Consider the following 22140-nt stretch of genomic DNA (forward strand, 5'->3'; position numbering starts at 1 on the left):
GATGTCAGGGCCAGATCCCAGCACCCTGAGATCAAGACCTGAGCCGAAATCAAGAGTCGGATGTTCAGCCAGACTGAGCACCCCAGGGCTGTCTCGTTATTCACGAAGGTGACTTTTGGACCCCAGCCAAAGACTCAGCTGGTTACCAGGAGGACTGGCCTTGTGAACAAGGGGGTGGAGTTCTCATTCCCACCTCCACTTCCCCAACCGCTGGCGAGGCTGAGTCAGCCAATGGCCCAATGACTTAGTCCATCGTGACTCTGCAGTCAAGTCTCCATAAGAACCCGAAAGGCTTGGGGTCTGGAGAGTTCTGGGCTGGTGAGCCCATGGAGGTCAGGGAGAGCGGGGAGGACTTGCAGCGGGCACAGAGGCTTCCCTGTTTTTTCCCAGACCTCACCCTGTGTATCTCTGCATCTGGCTGTTGATTCACTTCCTTTATCATATCCTTTCATAAGCGGCTAAACACAAGTAAGTGTTTCCCTGAGCCAGCCTAGCCAGTTAAAAGCATCACAGAGACGGTCGTTGGAACCACCAATCTATGGCGGGTGGGTCAGATGCACAGACCGAGGTTTAGACAGCCTGATGTCTGGAGGGTGGGGTGGGGGGGCCGTCTGAACCTGTGGCGTCTGAGGCTGCCTCTGTGTAGAGAGTGTCGGAATGGAGTTGAGTTCATGGACACCGGTAGGAACTGCTTGGTGTTGGGGGGCAGGGGAATCCACCCCCCCCCACCACCATGTGGGGATTTGGAGACACCTCTAGAAGAATTGGTGTCAGCAGACTCCCCTTACGCTATATGCTATATCCTTTTCATCTGGAGCTTCAAATCTTTTGTTTGCTGATAAAGCTGTATTGAGTTACATCTTTTTTTTTTTTTAAGATTTTATTTTTCAGCCAACTCCACATGGACCCAAGGTGGGGTTCAAACTCACAACCTTGAGATGAAGAGTCACATGCTCAACCAACTGAGCCAGCCAGGTGCCCCCATCATTTAATTATAGCAGCCAACTATGAACCATATGTGCCTCAGTCTCCTAATCTGCGAAATAGGGATATAATGTTGCTTTTATCTTTCAGGGATTTTCTGACAATATAACAAAATAATACTTTATTTTAAGATTTTATTCATTCATTTGACAGAGAAAGAGAGAGAGAACACAAGCAGGGGGAGCGGGAGGGAGAGGGAGAAGCAGACTCCCCACTGATGCAGGGAGCCTGATGCAGGACTCTATCACAGGACCCCAAGATCATGACCCGAGCAGAAGGCAGACACTCAACCAACTGAGCCATGCAGGTGCCCCTATTAAATCACATACACACAAAAAAATTTACTTAATTGAGAGAGAGAGAACCTGGGCCGGGGAGGTGGGTGGAGAGGGAGAGAGCCTCAAGCAGACTGCCCGCTGAGCGTGAAGCTTGACTCTGCGCTCCATCGCTCCATCTCATGACCTTAAGGTCGTGACCTGAGACCCTGAGATCATGACCCAGACCGAACCCAAGAGTCACCTGGGCGCCCCCCAAAATCAATTTCTTCATCCGTGTGATGGTGACAAAGTCTAACTGGGATGGAATTCGAGCGTGGTGGGAATTACCTTGGAAGGTAGCCAGCTCGTGTCCTAGGACTGAATCTTCAACCCTCAGACTATTAACTTCAGCTCCTGGGTGAGTGAAGCCTACCTATAAGGTAGGAAAAATCACAAGTTAGAAGTATCAAGACCGTGAAGTCAAAATCCTGATCAGAATAGAGGTACTGAAGAAACAGATTTATATCCAGGACACTGGCGCCCTTGTAACCAGTTGAATGTAAAGAAATTGAAAAAAAAAAAAAATGGGTGCCTGGGTGGCTCAGTGGGTTAAGCCGCTGCCTTCGGCTCAGGTCATGATCTCAAGAGTCCTGGGATCGAGTCCCGCATCGGGCTCTCTGCTCAGCAGGGAGCCTGCTTCCTCCTCTCTCTCTCTCTCTGCCTGCCTCTCTGCCTACTTGTGATCTCTCTCTGTCAAATAAAAAAAAAAAAAAAAAAAGAAATTGATTTGCTGGGGCACCTGGGTGGCTCAGTTGTTAAGAATCTGCCTTTGGCTCAGGTCATGGTCCCAGGATCCTGGGATCGAGTCCAACATCAGGTGCCCTGCTCAACCGGGAAGCTTGCTTCTCCCTCTCCCAGTCCCTTGGCTTCTGTTCCTTCTCTTGCTGTCTCTCTCTGTGTCAAATAAATAAATAAAATATTTAAAAGAAAGAAATTGATATGCTTTTGAATGCACTATACTCCTGTCTGTCTGTCCTTGAGATATTTAAGGCATTTAGAAAAATCTTGTATATTTGATTTGCAAAAAATACGATCAAGCTTGTATTACTGTTTGTCTTCTCTTCAAAGCACTTCACTCATTTAAGGGAATCTGAGATGAAGTTCATTGATTTACGTTTGCAATGTTCAAAAGTTTGGAAAAATCTAAAGTTTTGAAATGCACAGCTTGCTATTTTTAGCTGTAGATGTCGTCAGCTAATGTTTAGAGGAAAGTGAATTGCTTAAAAATTCGTTAATCATTACCAGAGAAACAAATAGTTGTGAATATTTGTGTCCATCCATAAAAACTTTTGTGACATTAAAAGAGCTCACCACAGTCTTCTCAGCAAATGATGCTGGGGAAACTGCATGTCAACACAACAAAGAATGAAGTTGGATCCTTACCTAATGCCAGATGCAAAAATTAACTCTCATTAAATCTGCGACCTAAACGTAAAGACCCAAACTATAAAGCTCATAGAAGACAACATGGCGGGGCTGGGGGTAGGGGTGGGGTGTCATAACATTGGGTTTGGCAATGATTTCCTGGATATTACAACAAAAATACAGGCAGCAAGAGTAATAATAGAAGAACGGGGCTGTATCCAAATGGACAACCTTTGTGCATCAAAGGAGACAGTCAACAGAGTCAACCCACGAGAAAAAAGAAAATATTTGCAAATCACATATGTGATTAGGGATTAGTGTGTATCTCTACAGCTTTCTATGATGTCACTCACATTGATGGGTCTGCTGATTCCAATGCTAATCTCTTCCAGAAACACCCTCATGGACACACCCAGACATCATGTTTTGTCGTCTCTCGGTATCCCTTCCGTCAGGTCAAGTTGACCTATACAACTAACCATGACAGCTCCTCAAATGATTTTAAAAATGGGGTTACTATATGATCCAGCAATACAATGCTGAGTGTATCCCCCAAAGAAGGAAACCATGGTTTTTGAAGAGCTATTTGTACATATGTGTTCATCGCAGCCTTTTCCCCAATGGCCAAAAGGTGAAAGCAGCCCCGATGCCCATGGATGGGTACACAGGAAACAAAAATGTGGTCTGTCCGTACAGTGGATACTAGGTAACCTTGAAGGGTATGTTGATACATTGTACACCACTTTGGATGAACTTTGGAAACATTGTGCTGGGTGAAGTAAGACATTCACACACATAGAAATATTCTATGATTCCACTGACTTATCTGAAGTAGTAAAATTCATGGAAACAGGAAGCAGATGGTGGGGGGGGGGAGCTAGGGGAAGGAGGGAGTGGGGAGTTGTTCAATGGGTACAGAGGTTGAATTTTACAAGATGAAAAAAGTTCTGGGAACTGTTTGCCCCATGACATTAGTCATTCAAGACTGCTAAACTGTAGGGGCGCCTGGGTGGCTCATTGGGTATGAGTCTCTGCCTTTGGCTTAGGTCATGATCTCAGGGTCCTGGGATCGAGCCCCACATTGGGGGTGGAGGGGGTCTCTACTAAGGGACCTACTAAGCCTGCTTCCTCCTCTCTCTTCTGCCTGCCTCTCTGCCTACTTGTGATCTCTCTTTGTGTCAAATAAATTTTTTTTTAAAGATTTATTTATTTATTTGACAGAGAGAGATCACAAGTTAGGCAGAGAGGCAGGCAGAGAGAGAGGAGGAAGCAGGCTCCCTGCTGAGCAGAGAGCCCGATGTGGGGCTCGATCCCAGGACTCTGAGACCATGACCTGAGCCAAAGGCAGCGGCTTAACCCACTGAGCCACCCAGGCGCCCCGTGTCAAATAAATTTTTAAAAAACTAAAAAAAAAAAAAAGACTGCTAAACTGTAGACTTAAAAATGGTTAAGTGAGGGTGCCTGGGTGGCTCAGTGGGTTAAAGCCTCTGCCTTCGGCTCGGGTCATGATCCCAGGACCCTGGGATCGAGCCCCGCATCAGGCTCTCTGCTCAGTAGGGAGCCTGCTTCTCTTCCTCTCTCTCTGCCTGCCTCTCTGCCTACTTGTATTCTGTCAGATAAATAAAATGTTTTTAAAAAAAATGGTTAAGTGAGTGATTGTTATGTTGTGTAACATACATACGCTTGAACCACCCAGGCGCCCCTAAAAATAAAATCTTAAAAAAGTAAAATAAAATTTTATTGCAGGGTGAGAAGGGGTGGAATGGGGTGGGACAATGTCCTTGCTGGCTTACCAGCTATGTGCCTAGTTCCCTCCTGTGTTTCATGACTTTGTAGGATGAGCTCACTCAAGCCTTCCTCTGTTCAATCTGAGCTGGGTGATGTCTCTCTAGAGAAGCTTTCTCTTTGCTTTGGCGGGAGACCTAGGGACATCACCAGCCCAACCGCTACACCTTTAATTTCTCAGCTTGTCAGTGCCTCAACCACCCAGCTTGATTTCCAGCCCATTCCACATGAGACTGGTTGGGTGGTCACTCAGCGTTCAGTGGAGGGGACGCCTGGGTGGCTCAGTGGGGTAAGCCTCTGCCTTCGGCTCAGGTCAGGATCTCAGAGTCCTGGGATCGAGTCCCGCATCCGGCTTTCTGCTCAGTGGGGTTTGGGGTTTGTGTTGCTTCTCCCTCTGCCTCTGCCGCTCCCTTGCTTGTACCCTCTTGCTATCTCTCGCTCTATCTCTCAAATTACTAAATTAATTAATGCTTGGGCTCTGGATGGCGGGGAAATGATTCTTTACTGATTTTTAAAATTAATTAATTAATTAATTAAAACTAACTAATTAATTAAATTTAAAAAATCAGTAGAGAATAATTTCTCTGCCATCCAGAGCCCAAGCACAAATAGGAAAAGCTCCTGGAGGTCCTCCTAGAGCCACTGGGTGATCATTTCGGGGGGGGGTGATTATTTTTTATTTTTTAATTTTGTCCATTTACTTATTTGTTTGAGGAATCTTTACACCCAGTGTGGAGCTGGAACTCGTGACCCTGAGATCGAGAGTCACGTGCTCTTCCGACTGAGCCAGTCGGGCACCCTGAGACTTCATTTTTACTGTGGTGAGAGACACATAGCAAGACACTTGCCATTTTAACTGTTCATACGTGCACAGATCGGTGGCGTTAAGAGCATTCACGCTGAGGTCCACTATGACCGCCATCTGTTCCCCTATAACTTTTTCTTTCTTTCTTTTATTTATTTTTTATTTTTTTTTTAAGATTTTATTTATTTATTTGTCAGAGAGAGAGAGCGAGAGCGAGCACAGGCAGACAGAGTGGAAGGCAGAGTCAGAGGGAGAAGCAGGCTCCCCGCTGAGCAGGGAGCCTGATGTGGGACTCGATGCCAGGACGCTGGGATCATGACCTGAGCCGAAGGCAGCTGCTTAACCAACTGAGCCACCCAGGCGTCCCTCTTTCTTTCTTTTAAACTTTAATTATTTGAGAGCGAGAGAGAGAGAGGGTGAGAGAGAGAATGAACACGTGGAGGGGCAGAGGAAGAGGGAGAGGCCGACTCCCTGCTGAGCGGAGAACCCGACATGGGACTCGATTCCAGGACCCCAGGACCAGGACCTGACCTGAAGGGAGGCACCCAACCGCTGAGACACCCAGGCAGGACTCCTCCTCCAAACTTTTTCATCTTCCCAAATGGAGACTCTGCCCATCCAATGGGCAACTCCACACCATCCTCTTTCCCCCAGATTGTGGCCTTTGGCATAAATGGCTTCAGGCTTCCTCTGCCATGCAGCCTGTGTCCCAAAGTCCTTCCTTTTTAAGGCTAAGTAATGTCTCATTGGAGGTAGGTCAGTGGGATTTTGTTTTATTTCAAGATTATTTATTATTTGAGAAAGAAAGAGCATGAGCAAGGGGGGTGGACAGAGGGAGAAGCAGGTTCCGCACCAAGCAGGGAGCCTGATGCGGGGCTCGATCCCAGGACCCTGGGATCATGACCTGAGCTGAAGGCAGAGGTCTTAACCCACTGAGCCACCCAGGCGCCCCTAAACATCAGGCTTTCACTGAAATTCTGGCCGTGGAGCTTTCTCTTCATAGACATCCCTGTCAGTGCCTGAACGTTCCAGAAAGCTCCTTCCTGCTCAGCCGGCATTCCACTCTGATTTCACTGTTTCCGGTGTTGGCCTCTTCCCTCCCTTTCTTTTACCTTTCCTGTCACCTTCTGTCCTTTTCTTCTTCCTTCCCTCCCTCTCCTTCTCCTTCTTCTTCTTCATCATCGTCTTCTTTTGTGAGGGAGGAGATCTGGAAATTTCTGTCTTCTCACAGGCTCTCCATACATTTAGAAGGATGCTTGGAAAGAGGTGAGGTGACAATGAGGTCACAGCTTGGAGTCCCCCGCCCCCCGCCCCCACAGGGGTAGCTTTTACCTGATATAATTTTGAACGTACAGAAAAGTTCCCAGACTAGTGCAAAGAATTTCACAGATGCTTTACCAGGCTCCAGGGCTCGCTGTCCCCACCCCCCTTTTGTCTTATCATCCCAGTGTTCTCTCTCTGTATTATTATATATTTACATTTCCAGAGGCATATGAGAAAACACCAGAGGTACCACGCTCCTTTGTCCCTAAATATAGCAGTGTGTGTGTATTTGCTAAGAACAAGGACATTCTTTTTAAGAACCACAATGCAGGGGCACCTGGGTGGCTCAGTGGATTAAGCCACTATCTTCAGCTCAGGTCATGATCTCAGGGTCCTGGGATCAAGTCCTGCATCGGGCTCTCTGCTCGGCAGGGAGCCTGCTTCCCTCTCACTCTCTCTGCCTGCCTCTCTGCCTACTTGTGATCTCTGTCAAATAAATAGAATCTTAAAAAAAAAAAAAAAAAAGAACCCCAATGCAATGATTCAAGTCAGAAAACTTCACGTGGATCAATTACTATGATCTAATGCACAGAACTCACTCAAATTTCATAAAGCGTCGTACAACCGGGATATCACCTGATTGCTCAAAGGATCCATTAGTATGACTTTCCTCCCTCTTCCTCTTTCTCCACCTTGACCTTTTTGAGGAGTCAAGGCCAGTTCTTGGGCAGAAGGTCTCCTGACTGGAGAATGTTTGATGTCTCTTCATGATCAGATTCAGGCTGGGTGGCCTGATTCAGGCTGGTTTCTTAATCTTCCATGGGGCTTGAACTTACAACCCTGAGATCCAAGACCTGAGGTGAAATTAAGAGTCTAACGTTTTGGGTGCCTGGGGGGGCTCAGTCAGTGAAGCGTCTGCCTTTGGCTCAGGTCATGATCCCAGGGTCCTGGGATTGAGCCCCGCATCAGGCTCCCTGCTCAGCGGGGAGTCTGCTTCTCCCTCATCTCCACACCCCCAGCCCCACTTGTGCTCTCTCTTTCTCTCTTGTGCGCTCTCTCAAATAAATAAATAAATCTTAAAAAAAAAAAAGAGTCTGCAGCTTAACTGACTGAGCCATGCAGGCGCCCCCAGAATGTCTCATTTGGAAGGACAAAACTCCATGCTTTAAAAAATAGTATTATTGGGGCACCTGGGTGGCTCAGTGGGTTAAGCCGCTGCCTTCTGCTCAGGTCATGATCTCAGGGTCCTGGGATCGAGTCCCGCATCGGGCTCTCTGCTCAGCAGGGAGCCTGCTTCCTCCTCTCTCTCTCTCTGCCTGCCTCTCTGCCTACTTGTGATCTCTCTCTGTCAAATAAATAAATAAAATCTAAAAAAAAAAAGTATTATTAAGTGTGTAAGCCTGATGATTCATAGACCTGTACCCCTGGGGCAAAAATACACTATATGTAAACCAAAAAAATAATCTTTTAAAAACGAAAAAAATAGTATTATTGAACTATAGTTGACATAAAACATTGTATAAATTCAAGGCACATAGCCTGTTTATTTGATACATTTATATACTGTAATATGATTGTCATTATAGCAATAATGGACACTTCTATTGGGTTACATAATTATCCTTTTTTTTTTTTAGAAAAAATAGGTCTAGTCTAGTAGCTCTAGTCTTGTGAAAACTGGAACTCTGGGAGTAAAGGAGAGAAAAGCTTCAGATACTAGTGGGAGAGGAAACTGACCTGTCTACACAATTTTGGAGAGCTTGATGTACTGAGAGGTTATATATATGTATCTTTTCCTTTTTTAAAAGATTTTATTTTGGGGCACCTGGATGGCTCAGTGGGTTAAGCCTCTGCCTTTGGCTCAGGTCATGATCCCAGGGTCCTGGGATTGAGCCCTGCATCAGGCTCTCTGCTCAGCAGGGAGCCTGCTTCCTCCTCTCTCTCTGCCTGCCTCTCTGCCTACTTGTGACCTCTCTCTGCCAAATAAATACATAAAATCTTAAAAAAAAAACATTTTAGGGGTGCCTGGGTGGCTCAGTGGGTTAAGCCTCTGCTTTCGGCTCAGGTCATGGTCCCAGGGTCCTGGGATCGAGCCCCAAGTTGGGCTCTCTGCTCAGCAGGGAGCCTGCTTCTTCCTCTCTCTCTCTGCCTGCCTCTCCACTACTTGTAATCTCTGTCTGTCAAATAAATAAAATCTTAAAAAAAAAAAAAGATTTTATTTTTAAGTAATCTCTATGCCCAACATGGGGCTCAAAACTACAAACATTAAGCATCCCATGCTCTTCCTACTGAGCCATTATTTTTTTTTTAAGATTTTATTTATTTATTTATTTGACAGAGAGAGAGAGAGAGACCAAGTAAGCAGAGAGGCAGGCAAAGAGAGAGGGGGAAGCAGGATCCCCGCTGAGCAGAGAGCCCGACTCGGGGCTCAATCCAGGACCCTGGGACCATGACCTGAGCCGAAGGCAGAGACTTAAACCACTGAGCCACCCCAAGAGGGTGATTTAGACGCAGACACACACAGACACTTGGGGAAAAGACCATATGGAGACGGAGATTGGGGTGACATGTTTCTAAGCCAAGGGATGCCAAGGATTGCCAGCGGACCACCAGAAGCTGGAAAGAAGCAAAGAAATCTTCTTCCCAAGAGACTTGGGAGAGAGGCTGTCCCTGCCAACACCTTGATTTCAGACTTCTATGCCCCTAGAACTGTGAAGGAGCACATCTCTGTGTTTTAAATCACTCAGTTTGTGGTACTTCGTATGGCGGCCCCTGAGGAAAATCATACGCTCCCCTTTCCACCCTCCTACCAGTTGGTGGCAACCACTAAACTGATTTGTGTGTCTAGGAGTTTGCCTAGTCCCCAGAATTTTTTGATCCAAGAGGTCTGGGGTCGGGAACGTGCATTTCTAGCAAGTTCCCAGGCGGTGCTGATGCTGTTGGCCTTTCTGCAGCATCTCAAGCATAGGGCACCTGCCAAGAGCTGACAAAGGGCACCCCAGGCCCTAGAGTTGAACCAATAAGTTCACTTCCTGGGATCCCTTCCCAGGCTGGCTCCCCAGGTTGCTGCCAGTTTCAAGGGCAAGACCCTGCTGTCCTTTTGTGCACTTTGCAACTCCCCACTGAGCACACTTTGCACCCCACCTTGTGAAAGCTGCCGGTGAGTTTTGTGGCATCTCGGCTCCTGCTTCCGGTGAAAATACTCTCCCCCACCTGAGCCAGCCTCTGCCATCAGAGCAGAAAACCTCCCTTCCACAAATACAGACTTTCATCTCCTCCAGGCACTGACTCCGTCTCATGAGCTTCAGGGACCTGCACTGATATCCCCCCACTCTTCCACGGAGGTGTTCCTCTCATTGGAACAGGGGAATTAAAATGAGGGGTCCAAAACCACAAGTCCCAAGGGCCTGCGGTAGTCGGTCAGACACCCAGGACCTAAAGGGCACTGACCATGAGCCCCGGGGAGGGGTCAGTCCTCCTGTCCTTCCTAACTAAGAAATAACCCTAGGAGCAATGTGGAAATCTGGATGGTGGGGAGGGAGGGAGAACAGGCAACTCCCTGGGACTGGGGTCTGTGACAGTCGTTAAGTTCTGGAGTCCCTAAGCACCTGCGTGGAAGCATTTAGATCCTCAAGTGTTCTCCTGAGGACCAGGACTCCCAGTCTCCAGAGTCTGCCCTCAGACCGGCGTTCCACGTTCCTCTTCCCCTGTTCTCCTGGGACCCAGGTGTCCAGATATCCAGCTCTCCGATCCCTCAGGACTCAAGAGTCCCATCTCACACCAATTATGGCCCTAGGATCCAAGAGCATTTGCCTGGGCCCTGAGGACCCAGATGTCATCCCATTCCTTGTGCTAAGTGGATCCAGAAAACTACGTCTCCCATGAGGCCTTAGGTCTGCAGTGTCATTGTTTAAATGCTCCCTGTTATTGAGGTACCTCAGAAAAATAGTTGCACACCACAAGCACGAGGTTGGGGGTGGGTTGGGGAGGGGATGGGAGGTTAACAAGCCTTCTCCTGTCAAAGGGCAGGGATAGTCCAGAGTCCCTGGGGACACCAAAGCAGAGCAGAAAACTGAGGCCCAGAGGGCAACTGGGACCTTCCCACAGCTTCCTGACAATGGGGGCAGGGGTGCTTGGGGTGGATGGGAGACGGGGAAGCAGATCCCATAACCTCCCTCAAACACTCACACAGGCTCACTCGGGTCCTCCTCTCAGATTCTTTATTATCCCAAGTAATAAAAATAAAAAATAAATAAATAAGATAAATAACCCAATAAATAAAGAGGAGACCCCGTAATAAACAGCCGGCGGCTTCAGGAAGTGTAGCTGGGACTTTGACCCTGCAAAGGCCCCACCATGCTCAGGGGGTCTGAGGAGCCCACGTTGGGAGGCTCGGGGGCTGGGATCCCCCGGGACTCCGGGGTGGCCGGAAGCAGGCCTGGCAGGGGCAGGAAGCGGGCAGGCCCCCGGGGCGCCAGGTCCCTGTGTGGGGAGTTGTGGGGGGGCAGGCGCAGTGGGAGGCCCAGGGTCTCAGAGTGGTAGATGTTGTATCCATCTTCCAGAAGCACTTCCCGGAAGCTGCAGGCTACGGGGTCGAAGTGGAACTGCGGGAACAAGAAGAGAGATCAGAGACATGGGATCCCTTCACATCGTCCTGCTGCAGGACCCAGGCATCCAGGCCGGCGCCCTCTTCCCTCGGACCTGGGCGTCTGGGGGCCCCCAGCTCTCTCTTCTTTCTGACCACAGAGTGCTCCCCTCCAACAGGATACAGGAGTCTAGACACTCCTAGAGAGCTGGGGGAGCCCCTCCTCCCTCAGATCCAGAGTCCAAGTCCCCAGACACAAACAACAGAAGCAGGCTCCTCCTTTCCCTCTGGGCAGTCCACCTCCCAACCCCACTTCCCAGAGAGGATTATTCCAGCCCAGGGAGCAGTCAAGGCTCTCTGAGTCCAGACAGCAGCATCTGGCTTCCTCCCAGGGGTCACAGTCACTTTACAGGCCATGGGTCCTCGGAGGGACCCTGTGCCCAGCAGGAACAGGACATGTAAGAGGACCATGCGGCCACCAGGGGTTCTAAGTCACAAGACTCAGCCTCTCAGGCCACTCTGTCATTCACAGGCCTCGTGACTCGCAGCTGGCGTGTCCCTGTGTAAGCCTCAGTTTCCTCTCCTTGTAAACATGGACAAGGTCAGCTCCCACAGGTAGGGGGGCTGGCGTGGTACAGGCATGTGGAGAGCACAGGACCAAGCCTGGCCCAGGCCACAGGTGCCAGACGTGGTGCCCCAGATGGGTGAAGATGACAGGAGGGAGGGTGGAGCACAAGGAGGGGCACCCCGGAAACTCACCGATCCGTACAGTGTCCCATTCGGGCCCTGGCACAGGAACCTGGATGTTTTCACTCCCAAGATCTGAATGACCCCTGGCTTCAGGGCTTTCAGCTCCAAGAGACCTGAGGGGGAGAAAGTGGTCAGGGACTCAGAGGGCCTCTTCCCAGGCCCCTCTCTCTTGGACCTGGGAGTCCAGGCCTCCAGTCCCTCCTCCCGCAGACCACCCCTGGTCTATATACTCACTTTCGGGGCTCCGGCGGGCAGCCCCCACCACCGTGCCATCAGCCCTGATCTCTAGGTGGGCCTCCGTCTCCTGAGCGTCGTCTGTGTAGAGGTACCGCTGTCGAACTTGGCCTCCAAATTGGAGGAGGGGGCTGGAGTCAGGAATAGGGTATGCCTGGCAGGCTCCCAGCAAAAGGACCGCCAGCACAGGGACCCACAGCCCCAGGTGCTCGGACCTGGCCTCTTCCCAGCCCATCAATGGCTCACGTCCTCAGGCGAGATCTGGGGTCTGGGGTCTGGTAAGCGAGCGGAATGGTAGAGATTTTGTTCCAGATCCTGGCCGTCTGGGAGAGCAGAGTCACAGATCACTGCTTAGCCTGATCGCCTGGGTCCTCTCGCACATGGATTCCCAGCTGAACCGAACACCCAGGTCTCCTAGAAGGGATGCAGGCGCTCCAAAATTTATATCCAGACAGACCCGCCCCATCACCTTCCCCACACCTGACCCATGATATTTGACCCACTTGGCAGGAACCAGGATTCCACGGTGGCCAGATCGGGCTGAACGGATGATGCAATCCGGGGGGGTCCTTTCAGGTGGGGACCTGGACTTCCCAGTCTGAGGAATTAGGGGGAGAGGGTTCAGAAGAACTGGGACCTGGGTGACAGGGGCTGGGGGACCGGGACCCCTGGAATCTCAGGGAGGGGACGGCTGGGGGGCAGGGGGCTGGAAATCTGCTTCCCTGACTGACAGACTCAGACTGTGTCCCATAACTGGAATTTCTGCACGCCATCTGAATTTCTAGGTTTCTGGGGGTCACACGTGTTCCTCGATCATCAGGAAGGCCGCGAATGCCACATGACCAAAGCGTCCCCTGCAGGGACAGAGGCATCCTGACCTCAAAGTCACCAACCCCAGCCCAGATGCTCCTCCTGCACCAAAGGTCCTAGTTTCTCTCTCTCTCCTCCCTGATGCAATCGTGGTGTTTCTTTCACCAGAGAAGCTATCCCCAGGCCCAGAAGGGTGCTCTCAAAATAGCTTGGGGCAGGGGGAGGGTGAGAGTCTCTGACTCAGCGTTGGCGGCCCAGCCAGGCTCTGGAGGGGGAACTGAGAGGCAGGAGCCCAAAGGGAATGAGGGGGTGGGCAGTTTCCTGGAAACCAAAGGTACAGAGACTGGCCACCTGGGTCTGAGCGGGGAGGGCACTGGGGGCCTGAACTTCTCCAACTAAAGAGGGGAGGGGACTGGGGTTGGAAGTCCAGGGTCTGAGGAAGGAGAGGCCTGGGGGCCCCACTCCTGGGTCTGGAGACATTTATGGCCAAGTCTCTGGACAGTGAAGTCAAATCCCTATTGAATGTTCACGCTTCCCTGCTGCAGCCGCCCAGGGTGGGGCTGGGTAGGGCCACCTTGACCATGGGAACAGTTTCAGGTGTGCTGCAAAGCAAAACCTTTGAATCCCAACCTGGCACTGTGGGAGGATAAACAGGCTTCCACTCCTGCCTGCCAGCTCCTTCCGGGCTCAAGGAGAGGCTATCACCAGGAGGGGCCCCGTCTAGAAAGGAGCTGTCGGCACCAGACCATCCACTCCCCACGGAGGAGAGGCTGGGGGCCTCGGCTCTGGCATCTGGAGGTGTGCGGTGTGGACAGGGGCGATCAGCTGTGCCTGGTGTGCGTGGGGACACCCACAGACAGGAGGCTCCCGCGTCTGGGACCCTGACAGCTGGAGGAGGTTTTCCATCCGCTCCAGGAGCAGCCCGGCGAACGGGTTCCTCACCCCCACAGGGAGGACGAGGCAGACAGAGGGCGGAGGATCTTACTCCCAGCCCGGGCCTGGTGTCCGGGGAGTGACCGGGCTCCGAGCCTCCAGGTACCCGGGGCAGGCTGTGAGCCCGGGATGCCAGAGAAGGGGGAGAAGTCCATGGACCCGAACACCTGGGTCCAGCATCGCGTCGGGCGCTATAAGTCCACGTCCACGGAAGGATGCCGCTGCTGGAGGCTAGGTAGGCGGATCCTGGAAAGCCCTGTGGCTGGCCGAGGCCGGAGGGGATGGGGCTAGGCGCAGGTCGCGGGGTCTGGGGAGGACAGGGGGCGGAGGCTCCCACCCCAGCCTGGGGCTCCAGGACGGGGGCGGGGCTCCGCCTCCGACCTACCTGCCTGGCCCTGGAGGGGCGGAGGCTGCGAGCCTCGGAACCGCGCCCATCTCCTTCCTCTCCTCCCCGAGCCCTTGGAGCCAGTCGGGGGAAGCGGCATGGAGGGGAGGGCTGCCGAGCCTTGGGATCTGGAGTTCGGGATTCCGGGGGCGGCCGGATGTGGACTGCACTTGCGGACGGCTCGCTGCAGTCTCGCCAAGCTGACTGCGGATCTGCCATCCGCCAGAAGCTCAGGTGAGTGGGCCTAGCAGATGCCTGGCACCTAGGAACCTGGGCCTTCCCTTCCCGGGAGGCGCACCCCCAACCTCTCGCCCCTTAGGATCTGGGGAGTCTCCACCCCGCCTGCAACTCCTGCTTCTCCAGGAACCAAGATCCCTTACTCCGGTCTGGGCCTCCAGACTAATCCTGTTCTGCTTGGCCTGTGTCTTCCCGTCACCTCCATAGTGGAGGCTGCCCACCTCCTTCCCTTCTCCCCAGCCCCGGGTACACCAGAGAAAGGAGTTGGTGGAACATTGCCCAACTTCAGTGGGCCTCCGGGGCCCCAGGGGAGCCAGATCCCAAGGTGCGGAGGTGACTCCTGGGTCCCAGACCGATGCTCTCTTGGAAAACACCATTTCCCATCCCCATCCCCTGAAATTCCAAGACCTCGCTTCTCCACCCTAAGATCCAGGACCCCATCTCCCCTTCCCCAGGACCCAGGAGTCTGAATCCTTAGTCCTCCTTCCGACTGGCCTCTGCTCCTTGACATATGTCCTTGGGCCCCTTGAGTCACTGCTAACTCATCTCTCCTCCCGTTCAGCCATGTGGGCCCCCAGCCGGCGGCAGCTCTGTCTGACCTTCCTGCTAGTCTGTGTTCTTTCAGCCGTCTTCTTCCTCCACATCCACCAAGACCTCTTTCACAGTGGCCTGGACCTGACTGCCCTGTGTCCGGCGCGCCGCCTGCTGACACCCCCTGTGGCCGTCTTCTGCCTGTCAGGCACGCCGATGGAGCCCAACGCCTCCTTTCCCTGTCTCAAGCCCCCTGCCTCGCTCTCAGGAATCTGGACCATCTACCCAGATGGCCGCTTTGGTAACCAGATGGGGCAGTACGCCACGCTGCTGGCCCTGGCCCAGCTCAACGGTCGCCAGGCGTTCATCCTGCCCGCCATGCACGCCGCGCTCGCCCCCGTGTTCCGCATCAGCCTGCCCGTGCTCGCCGCTGAGGTGGATGGCCGCATGCCGTGGCGGGAGCTACAGCTGCACGACTGGATGTCGGAGGACTACGCACACTTGGAGGACGCCTTCCTGAAGCTTACGGGCTTCCCCTGCTCCTGGACCTTCTTCCACCATCTCCGCGCCCAGATCCGCAGGGAGTTCACCTTGCACGACCACCTACGGCAGGAGGCCCAGGGTCTCCTGAGCCAGCTCCGCTTGGGCCGTGCGGGGGACCGCCCTCGCACCTTCGTGGGGGTCCACGTGCGTCGTGGGGACTACCTGCAAGTCATGCCCCAGCGCTGGAAGGGGGTGGTGGGCGATCGCGCCTACCTCCAGCAGGCTATGGACTGGTTCCGGGCCCGGCACGAAGCCCCTGTCTTTGTGGTTGTCAGCAATGGCATGGCCTGGTGTCGGGAGAACATCGACGCCTCCCATGGGGATGTGATCTTTGCTGGCGATGGGCAGGAGGGCTCTCCGGGGAAGGACTTTGCGCTGCTCATGCAGTGTAACCACACCATCATGACCATAGGGACCTTCGGTTTCTGGGCCGCCTACCTGGCTGGTGGAGACACGGTCTACCTGGCCAACTTCACCCTGCCTGACTCCAACTTCCTGAAGATCTTTAAGCCAGAGGCTGCCTTCCTGCCCGAGTGGGTGGGCATTAATGCCGACTTGTCTGCACTCCAGTCGCTGGCGGGGCTGTGAGCAGCAGGGAGACTTTCTGGAATCGCTGATCAGTCTCGGGGCGGCATTTACCTGGCAGCTTCTGGGGAAACCTATGGGAGCCCCACAGCCGGTGCCCTCCCCCCATTTCTAGAGCAGTTCTAGCTGGCTAGACTTTGAGAGAAAGGAGGGCTCTCTGTAGCTGTCTGGACATTTTAGAACCAGCAGAAGATCTTTTCCTGTGGGTTGGCAATGCCCAGAGAGGCTCATATCAGTTCTAGAAGGCAGCGCCTACCTGTTCATCCCAGCCCATATCCAGAGTACTTTCTGGTGGGCTACACCCAAGTCCAGGCAACTCCCCCTTCGAATGTTGCCCCTGGTCTTCTCGAGAAGAGAAGTCCAGTCCCCAGGACTGAGGGAACTTGTGGGTGTCCTAGAGCAAGCACCCACCAACTCCTGTCCGGTGTTTCTGGAGTCATTCTAGAGGCCCCAGCTCGAGTACCTGTGGAGAATCCTGCAGGGATCTTCCAGAGGGGTGAGGTTCTGGAATTCCAGGAGAATCTCAGGAAGGTACAATCCAAATCTTAACACCTCAACCACTGCCGGGAATATGGGTAGAAGACAGATTATGTGTAGCTAGCTGAGAGCTGACCCGAAGTCTGTCTGACCTCTCAGCCCCTGAAAAGAAAGACCAAGACTCTTTTTTGAGCAGATGGACGAAAATGTGGGAGGTGGTGGGAGGGGGACAGATTCAGAAGTGTAGCCAGTTCTGGAGTGAAGTTTTTCAGAAATGTGGGAACACTTTTCTTTTTTCTTTAAGTTCAAAACCTGCCAAAGACAAGTGCCCCACAAGGCAGGTCTGAGTTGAGTTGGCCCCTCCCAATTACGGAAGTTTCCTCCTCTGCCTTCCTTCCCCTCACCCCTTCACCGCCCCCCCACACTGGTCTGGGGGAGGTGGGGGTGGGGGGGTGAAGGGCTGAGGGGTGGGGAGGGATGATGGAATCCATTTTCTGGAATTCGGCCAGCTTGAATGTTTCCTTCTGCCTTGCAGAAAGCGCCTGGCAGGCATTGTGCCCCTTGCCAACCCTGGTCTGCCCCTGATATCACAGAACCACTAAATCTGACTTCAGGTTTGAAACGAATGGAGGGTGTGCAGACCCTCGGCAGTTCTCAGACCCAGGCTGTCCTCAGACCCAGGCAGAAGGGAATGCAGGGTCTGGCCACGGAGGATGGGATTCTGGACTCAGATTCCAGGAACGCCTTGAGGCTTTTGGAAGAGGGTGAAGGTGGCCTGCCAGCTTTATTACAGACAACTCTGATCACATCTGTCCACTCAGAAGAATGCAGACCCCTTTTTCAGTCTTCCTAAGGGAATTTTGAGGGATCATTCCTGATTCGGCTGCCACAGGTGGGGGAGAGGGAGGTATGAATTAAAAGGCCACATCGCTAATGCCTGTCCCTGCAGTGTTTTGGAGTCCTGTGTGTGTGTGTGTGTGTGTGTGTGTGTGTGTGGAAAGTTTCAGAACTGCTAGGGATTCATTCACATCTAGGGGTATTGTCCTGCTCAAATCTGGCCATCTCTTGTTCTCAGAATTGTGTGAGTCATGGTGCCTGTTTTTCTGGTGGCCTGTTTCCAATGATGCAGAAAAGGAGACACCTTCCAGGACCCAAAGAACCCCAGTTCCTCAGTATTAGCCCTAGGCCTCTCTCCTCTGGGACCTGGGCATCAAGCCCCACGAGGTAGGGAGAGAAAGTGTAGGAGGAAGCCAGTGAAGTGTGTAACTCCGGAACTACATTTCCCATAGAGCCATCGGACTGGCCGGGAGAGACCCCAGGGCCTCCTGGGAGTCGTAGTCCTAGGGCTAGAAAGGGCCCCTTTCTTCATCTTCGTGGCTCCACGCCAGGTTTGCAAAAGGCCAAGTGCACCTAGCCGGAAGCCTGGGTCCGGGGGCTCAGGGAGGGGAGGAAGCTGAAAGCCAGAAGTCCTTTCCTTGGTTTTAGAAGCTGGAGGGGACAAGATACTTTCCTTTCGGGTAGGCGCTGGGAAAATTCTAGTTTGAAAAGGCGGCCGCCTCTGTGATATCATGGAACGATAGGCGGAGTCTCCCTTTGTTGCGGTCCTCTCAGACTCCGCGTTGGGCTTGTGGGCGGGGCCGAGAAAACTCCCTGGGAGTATCTTTTGGGGAGTTGGGGCCCCATGTGAGAAGCTAGAAAGGGGAAGCTGTGGAAATTCCTCGTAGACCCGGGCGAACCGTGACCGTGACTCCAGTCAAAAAGCTCTCCAAATCCCGGGACCGACCTCACCCTCGCCCCCAAACAAAATCCTTAATTTTAGTCGTGGGAAAATAGCAGAGTGGAACGACGTGGCCTGCTCATCCTGCCTAAAAGCCGTCAGCCTGGATTCGGCTCTTCAGCGGGTCCTTGTATTTGAGAACACAGCATTCAAGTTCAAGGTCGGGCAGCGGCTGTTTAGGGCTCATCGGGTCTCCGGACTCCTCGGTTTCCTAACCGAGAAGTGTGCGCCCTGCAAATTAAGGGTCTTAGTCTCGGAGAAGGGCATCTTTCCACTTAGCGTGAAAGTGTGGGGTAAAAGGACCCTTCCCGGGGTTCGGCGCGGCCTGAGCGCTCCGGTCTCAATGGGTCCGCAACTTCCCTTCCTGGTGGCGGCGCTGGCCAGCTGCCTGCTTCCTGCCCGGGCCTGTCTCATGTGTTCCACAAAGGTCGTGGAGGCGCTAGACTCCTTGGAGAAGGACTACCTGCCTGACCACTTGCCGGCCAAGAGCCACGAAAGCTTTATGAAAAGGGTGAAAGACGCCGTGCTGGATTTCAAGAACCTGCCAATTCACGAGGATTCCTATATGGGGGTTCTTGGTGAGGGCAGGGAAGAGCGTAGAAATCCTGAGTCCTGGGAAAGGAGGGGTCTGTGGCTAGGATAGCGGGGTGCCGGGCGGGGGCGGGGCGGGGGGGGAGGGGTTTAGTGGGAAGGGAAGGCAGGGCTGGAGGCAGAGCCTACTGGGCTCGGGAATGGAGAAGGCTGGAATGCAGATTCTGGGCCTTACCCAGGATCGGCAAATACTGTTTCCCCCACTTTAGCCTCCACTTTTGTGCTTAAAAATAAAACAAAATAAAAAAACCACATTAAAAAAACTACAACTCCCAGAAGGCAATGGGCAGACAAGCCCTTTACCAGTCTTTTCCTTGCCCAGTAGCCTCATGGGTATTGTAGTTTCTGACACTAGGTGAGCCAATGAGGCAGTAGGGCTTGTAATCTGGACTTCTATCTCCCCCTCCCCGCATCCCTGCTTCCCACCCCTCCAGATGAGCCCACACTGGAAAACGCATCCTGGAGTTTTCTGAAGGATTTGAAACGTATCACAGACAGTAATGTAGAAGGTAAATACACAGAGGGGCCAGGGGAGGGGCTCCAGAATCTTTCGGAGAAATGGTAGTTGGTGACAACTGGTCTGGTAGTGGCTCTGTGAGCCAAACTGCCCAGGTTCAAATTCCGGCTCTGTCATCTCCTAGCCGCATGGCTTTGAGTGAGGGCCTGTGTCACCCTGCTCCTTCCCAGGTGAGCTTTTCGTGAAGGAGATGTTTTGGATGTTGAGCCTGCAGAAGGATACCTTTGCCCGCTTTGCAGCTCAGTTCCAAAAAGAGGGTGAGGGAAGACGCGAGTCCCTCAGGGACCACAGCCCCTTTTTCAACAGTCCCAGAGTCCCTGTCCCCATCACCCCCCCCCCCAGCCTCCCGCTTCTCTAAGTCCCGCCCCTCCGCTCTCCCAACTCCGTCCTCCCTCGGACCCTGGGATCCAGGCACCTGGGTCCTTCCTCCCTCAAACACAAGAGTTCAAACCCCAACCCATTGCCTCCTCTCATATCCTTTAATTTAGCAATCTGATAATCTTTTCTTTTTTCTTTCTTTCTTTCTTTCTTTCTTCTGAGGCAGTTTTTTGTCCCAACCAATGTGGTGAGTTCGAATTTGGGAACTGGTCCTTATCCCTCACGGTCGCTCCGGTAATACCCAGCCGTTCTCCTCCCCCTTTGGGTCTCGATGTTTCTCCCTTCTTCACGTCTGAGAGGTTCCACAGTCCTTTCCTACTGCGGGCTTACTGGAAAGCCCGTCATATTGTATTTGCACTCTTTACCGAGCCTGGTTCTATCCCTCTTCCAGCGGGGCTGCCTTTTACCCCCGCCCCTTGGGCTGACCTCCCCGGGATTGGGCACCTGACCCCGCCCCAGCCCTTGGCCCTGCCCTCTCCTTTTAGCCTCCTCTCTCAGGGCGAATACAGCGTTGATCCCGCCCCTTCAGGTGTGATGTTGCAGAGTCTGGTCTGGTGCAATTCCTGCCAGAGGCGGGTTCACGCCTGTCGAAAGCACCCTAATTGCGGGGGTGAGAGAGCTGGGGCCGGCAGGAGGGGGGCGGTGCAAGAGGGGCGGAGCCAGAGGAGAGCCTGAATCTAGAGAGGGCGGAGCCTGGAGCCGGCAGACGCGAGAAGGCTGGGCGGAGACCAAGCGGGAGGGAGTTGAAGGGCACCGAACTTGGAAGAAGCATCGCACCGTAACCCCCTACCCTCAGAGCGCCTAGTACTCGTCCACGAGAAGGAAGATATGATCCTGAACTGTGAGCTCAGCTGGCATCGACTCTCTCAAGGCCTGACCGATTACAGCTTTTACAGGGTGGGGCCCTCTAAATCCTGTAATCCTTGATCCCCAAGTCCATCAGGCTAGTGTGAGCCCCTTGATCCCTGTATCCACCACAGGCTTGCACCCACAATCCCTATGACCCATGACCTACCTGCCAGGTTTGGTTTCTACTGATCCCTGAGGACCCCATGTCCCAGGACTCCCATCTCCCCCGCTGAGGCCCCATGATGATCTCACCCTTGTACAACCCCAAACCCTGAATTCCCCAGGCCTCTGTGACCCCTTGAGCTTGGGTCTAGGTTTGGGGGCAAAATTCTGAGACCTTGCTGTCCGAGGGGAAAGATCCCATCCTGACCAAGACCGCGGTGACCGCGGATGACGCAGGCGTCTACCGCTGCAGTTTGGGCACTGTCCAGTCCATCCCAGCCACGGTCCTCCGCTTTCGAGTCACAGGTTAGTGCTGCATTGTTAACAGCAGTATGGGACTCAAGGTCCCGGCGGGGAAAGCAATCAGCTTCAGGGGCGTGGTCTGGGCTACATTCCCTTTCTGCAGGGGTGTGGTTTCAGGTCACGAGGGTGTGGCTTCGTGCCCTGGGTGTGGCCCTCCCACCACAGTGTTCAGTCACTTAGGGGCTGGATTCCTTCCTGCTAGGCGTGGGTCCTGGGGCTGGCTGGAGTTGAGCAGGCTTGCGTTTGCTCGGGCGGGACCTTCGTGCCCTCCCAGGACGTCTTCCCTCTCCTCTGTCAGTGTTGCCCGAAAGGATCCGTGAAGAGCTACCGTCAGGCCAGGCTGGGGAGGCCGCAGGTCCGGGGGATTCGATTAGCCTCCAGAGGCCCCCAGCCGGCCAGCCTACATCGACACAGTGTCCGAAGTCCGAGAACATGCTGAGAGGCCGTCTGATCGGACTGCTGATCTGGGGCTTTGTGGTGCTGATAATCGGCTTTGCGACCGCGTGAGCCGCCCACTGAAGAAGGCAGGGCTTGGAGCAAGGGGCGGGATTTCCAACTTCCTAACGCCGGAGGGGGTCTGGGAGCTAGGGGGAAATACTGGGAGCTGTATTTCCGTTGGGGATGGGTCTTAGAAAACAGGGTGGGCCTTATCTAGGTGGGCTAAGCTTGGATCACTGCTAGAATTAGGTCAAATATAGGGAGGCTGGGAGGGGTGTCCCTCACTCAGGACCTAATCTGGTTCTGCTGTTTGCAACCCCCACCCCCAGGATACTTTGCTTTCGGCCTGAGAGGGTGATCAGTTGCATCAAGGACTGTTTGGGCACCATGAAGGAGTCTGCCACGCCACCACAGGTTTCAAAGGAAAAAGTCACATCATCAAGGCACAAATAAAGATTTGTCTGATTGTCTCGATATCTGACTCATTCCTCTGGTCTGATCCTAACTTTTGGTTTCCCCAGAGGTCGGGGTCTGGG

The 22140-nt window shown here is 53.2% G+C and overlaps 3 protein-coding genes across 6 annotated transcripts; 2 read left to right on the forward strand and 1 right to left on the reverse strand.

Annotated features, from left to right (window-relative positions):
* Positions 1-10743: 10743 nt before the first annotated feature.
* FGF21 (fibroblast growth factor 21) lies at positions 10744-12492 on the reverse strand. Its single transcript, XM_004767394.2, has 3 exons — positions 12089-12492; positions 11864-11967; positions 10744-11123 (listed from the first exon to the last, which is right to left on the reverse strand). Exons 1-3 carry the CDS (start codon positions 12321-12323, stop codon positions 10833-10835), a joined length of 630 nt encoding a protein of 209 aa, XP_004767451.1. The 5' UTR covers positions 12324-12492; the 3' UTR covers positions 10744-10832.
* Positions 12493-13461: 969 nt separating this feature from the next.
* FUT1 (fucosyltransferase 1 (H blood group)) lies at positions 13462-17523 on the forward strand. The gene is made up of 2 exons (XM_004767391.3): positions 13462-14450; positions 15016-17523. Exons 1-2 carry the CDS (start codon positions 14315-14317, stop codon positions 16113-16115), a joined length of 1236 nt encoding a protein of 411 aa, XP_004767448.1. The 5' UTR covers positions 13462-14314; the 3' UTR covers positions 16116-17523.
* A 414-nt stretch (positions 17524-17937) lies between these two features.
* On the forward strand, positions 17938-22078 carry IZUMO1 (izumo sperm-egg fusion 1). 4 transcript variants are annotated; one of them, XM_045077078.1, is made up of 9 exons: positions 17984-18944; positions 19392-19466; positions 19645-19731; positions 20019-20039; positions 20382-20462; positions 20649-20749; positions 21016-21169; positions 21465-21669; positions 21934-22078. In XM_045077078.1, the coding sequence occupies exons 1-9, from the start codon at positions 18710-18712 to the stop codon at positions 22055-22057; spliced, it is 1083 nt and encodes a 360-aa protein (XP_044933013.1). In that variant the 5' UTR covers positions 17984-18709; the 3' UTR covers positions 22058-22078. The 4 variants fall into 4 exon arrangements, with proteins under 4 accessions (XP_044933012.1, XP_044933010.1, XP_044933011.1 ...); XM_045077075.1 differs by having other exon boundaries at positions 17963-18944; positions 20019-20462; XM_045077076.1 differs by having other exon boundaries at positions 17966-18944; positions 20019-20462; positions 21465-21690.
* Positions 22079-22140: the final 62 nt, after the last annotated feature.

Source organism: Mustela putorius, unplaced genomic scaffold, assembly GCF_011764305.1.
Source record: "Mustela putorius furo isolate JIRA1106 unplaced genomic scaffold, ASM1176430v1.1 tig00000196_pilon_pilon_pilon, whole genome shotgun sequence".
NCBI lineage: Eukaryota > Metazoa > Chordata > Mammalia > Carnivora > Mustelidae > Mustela > Mustela putorius.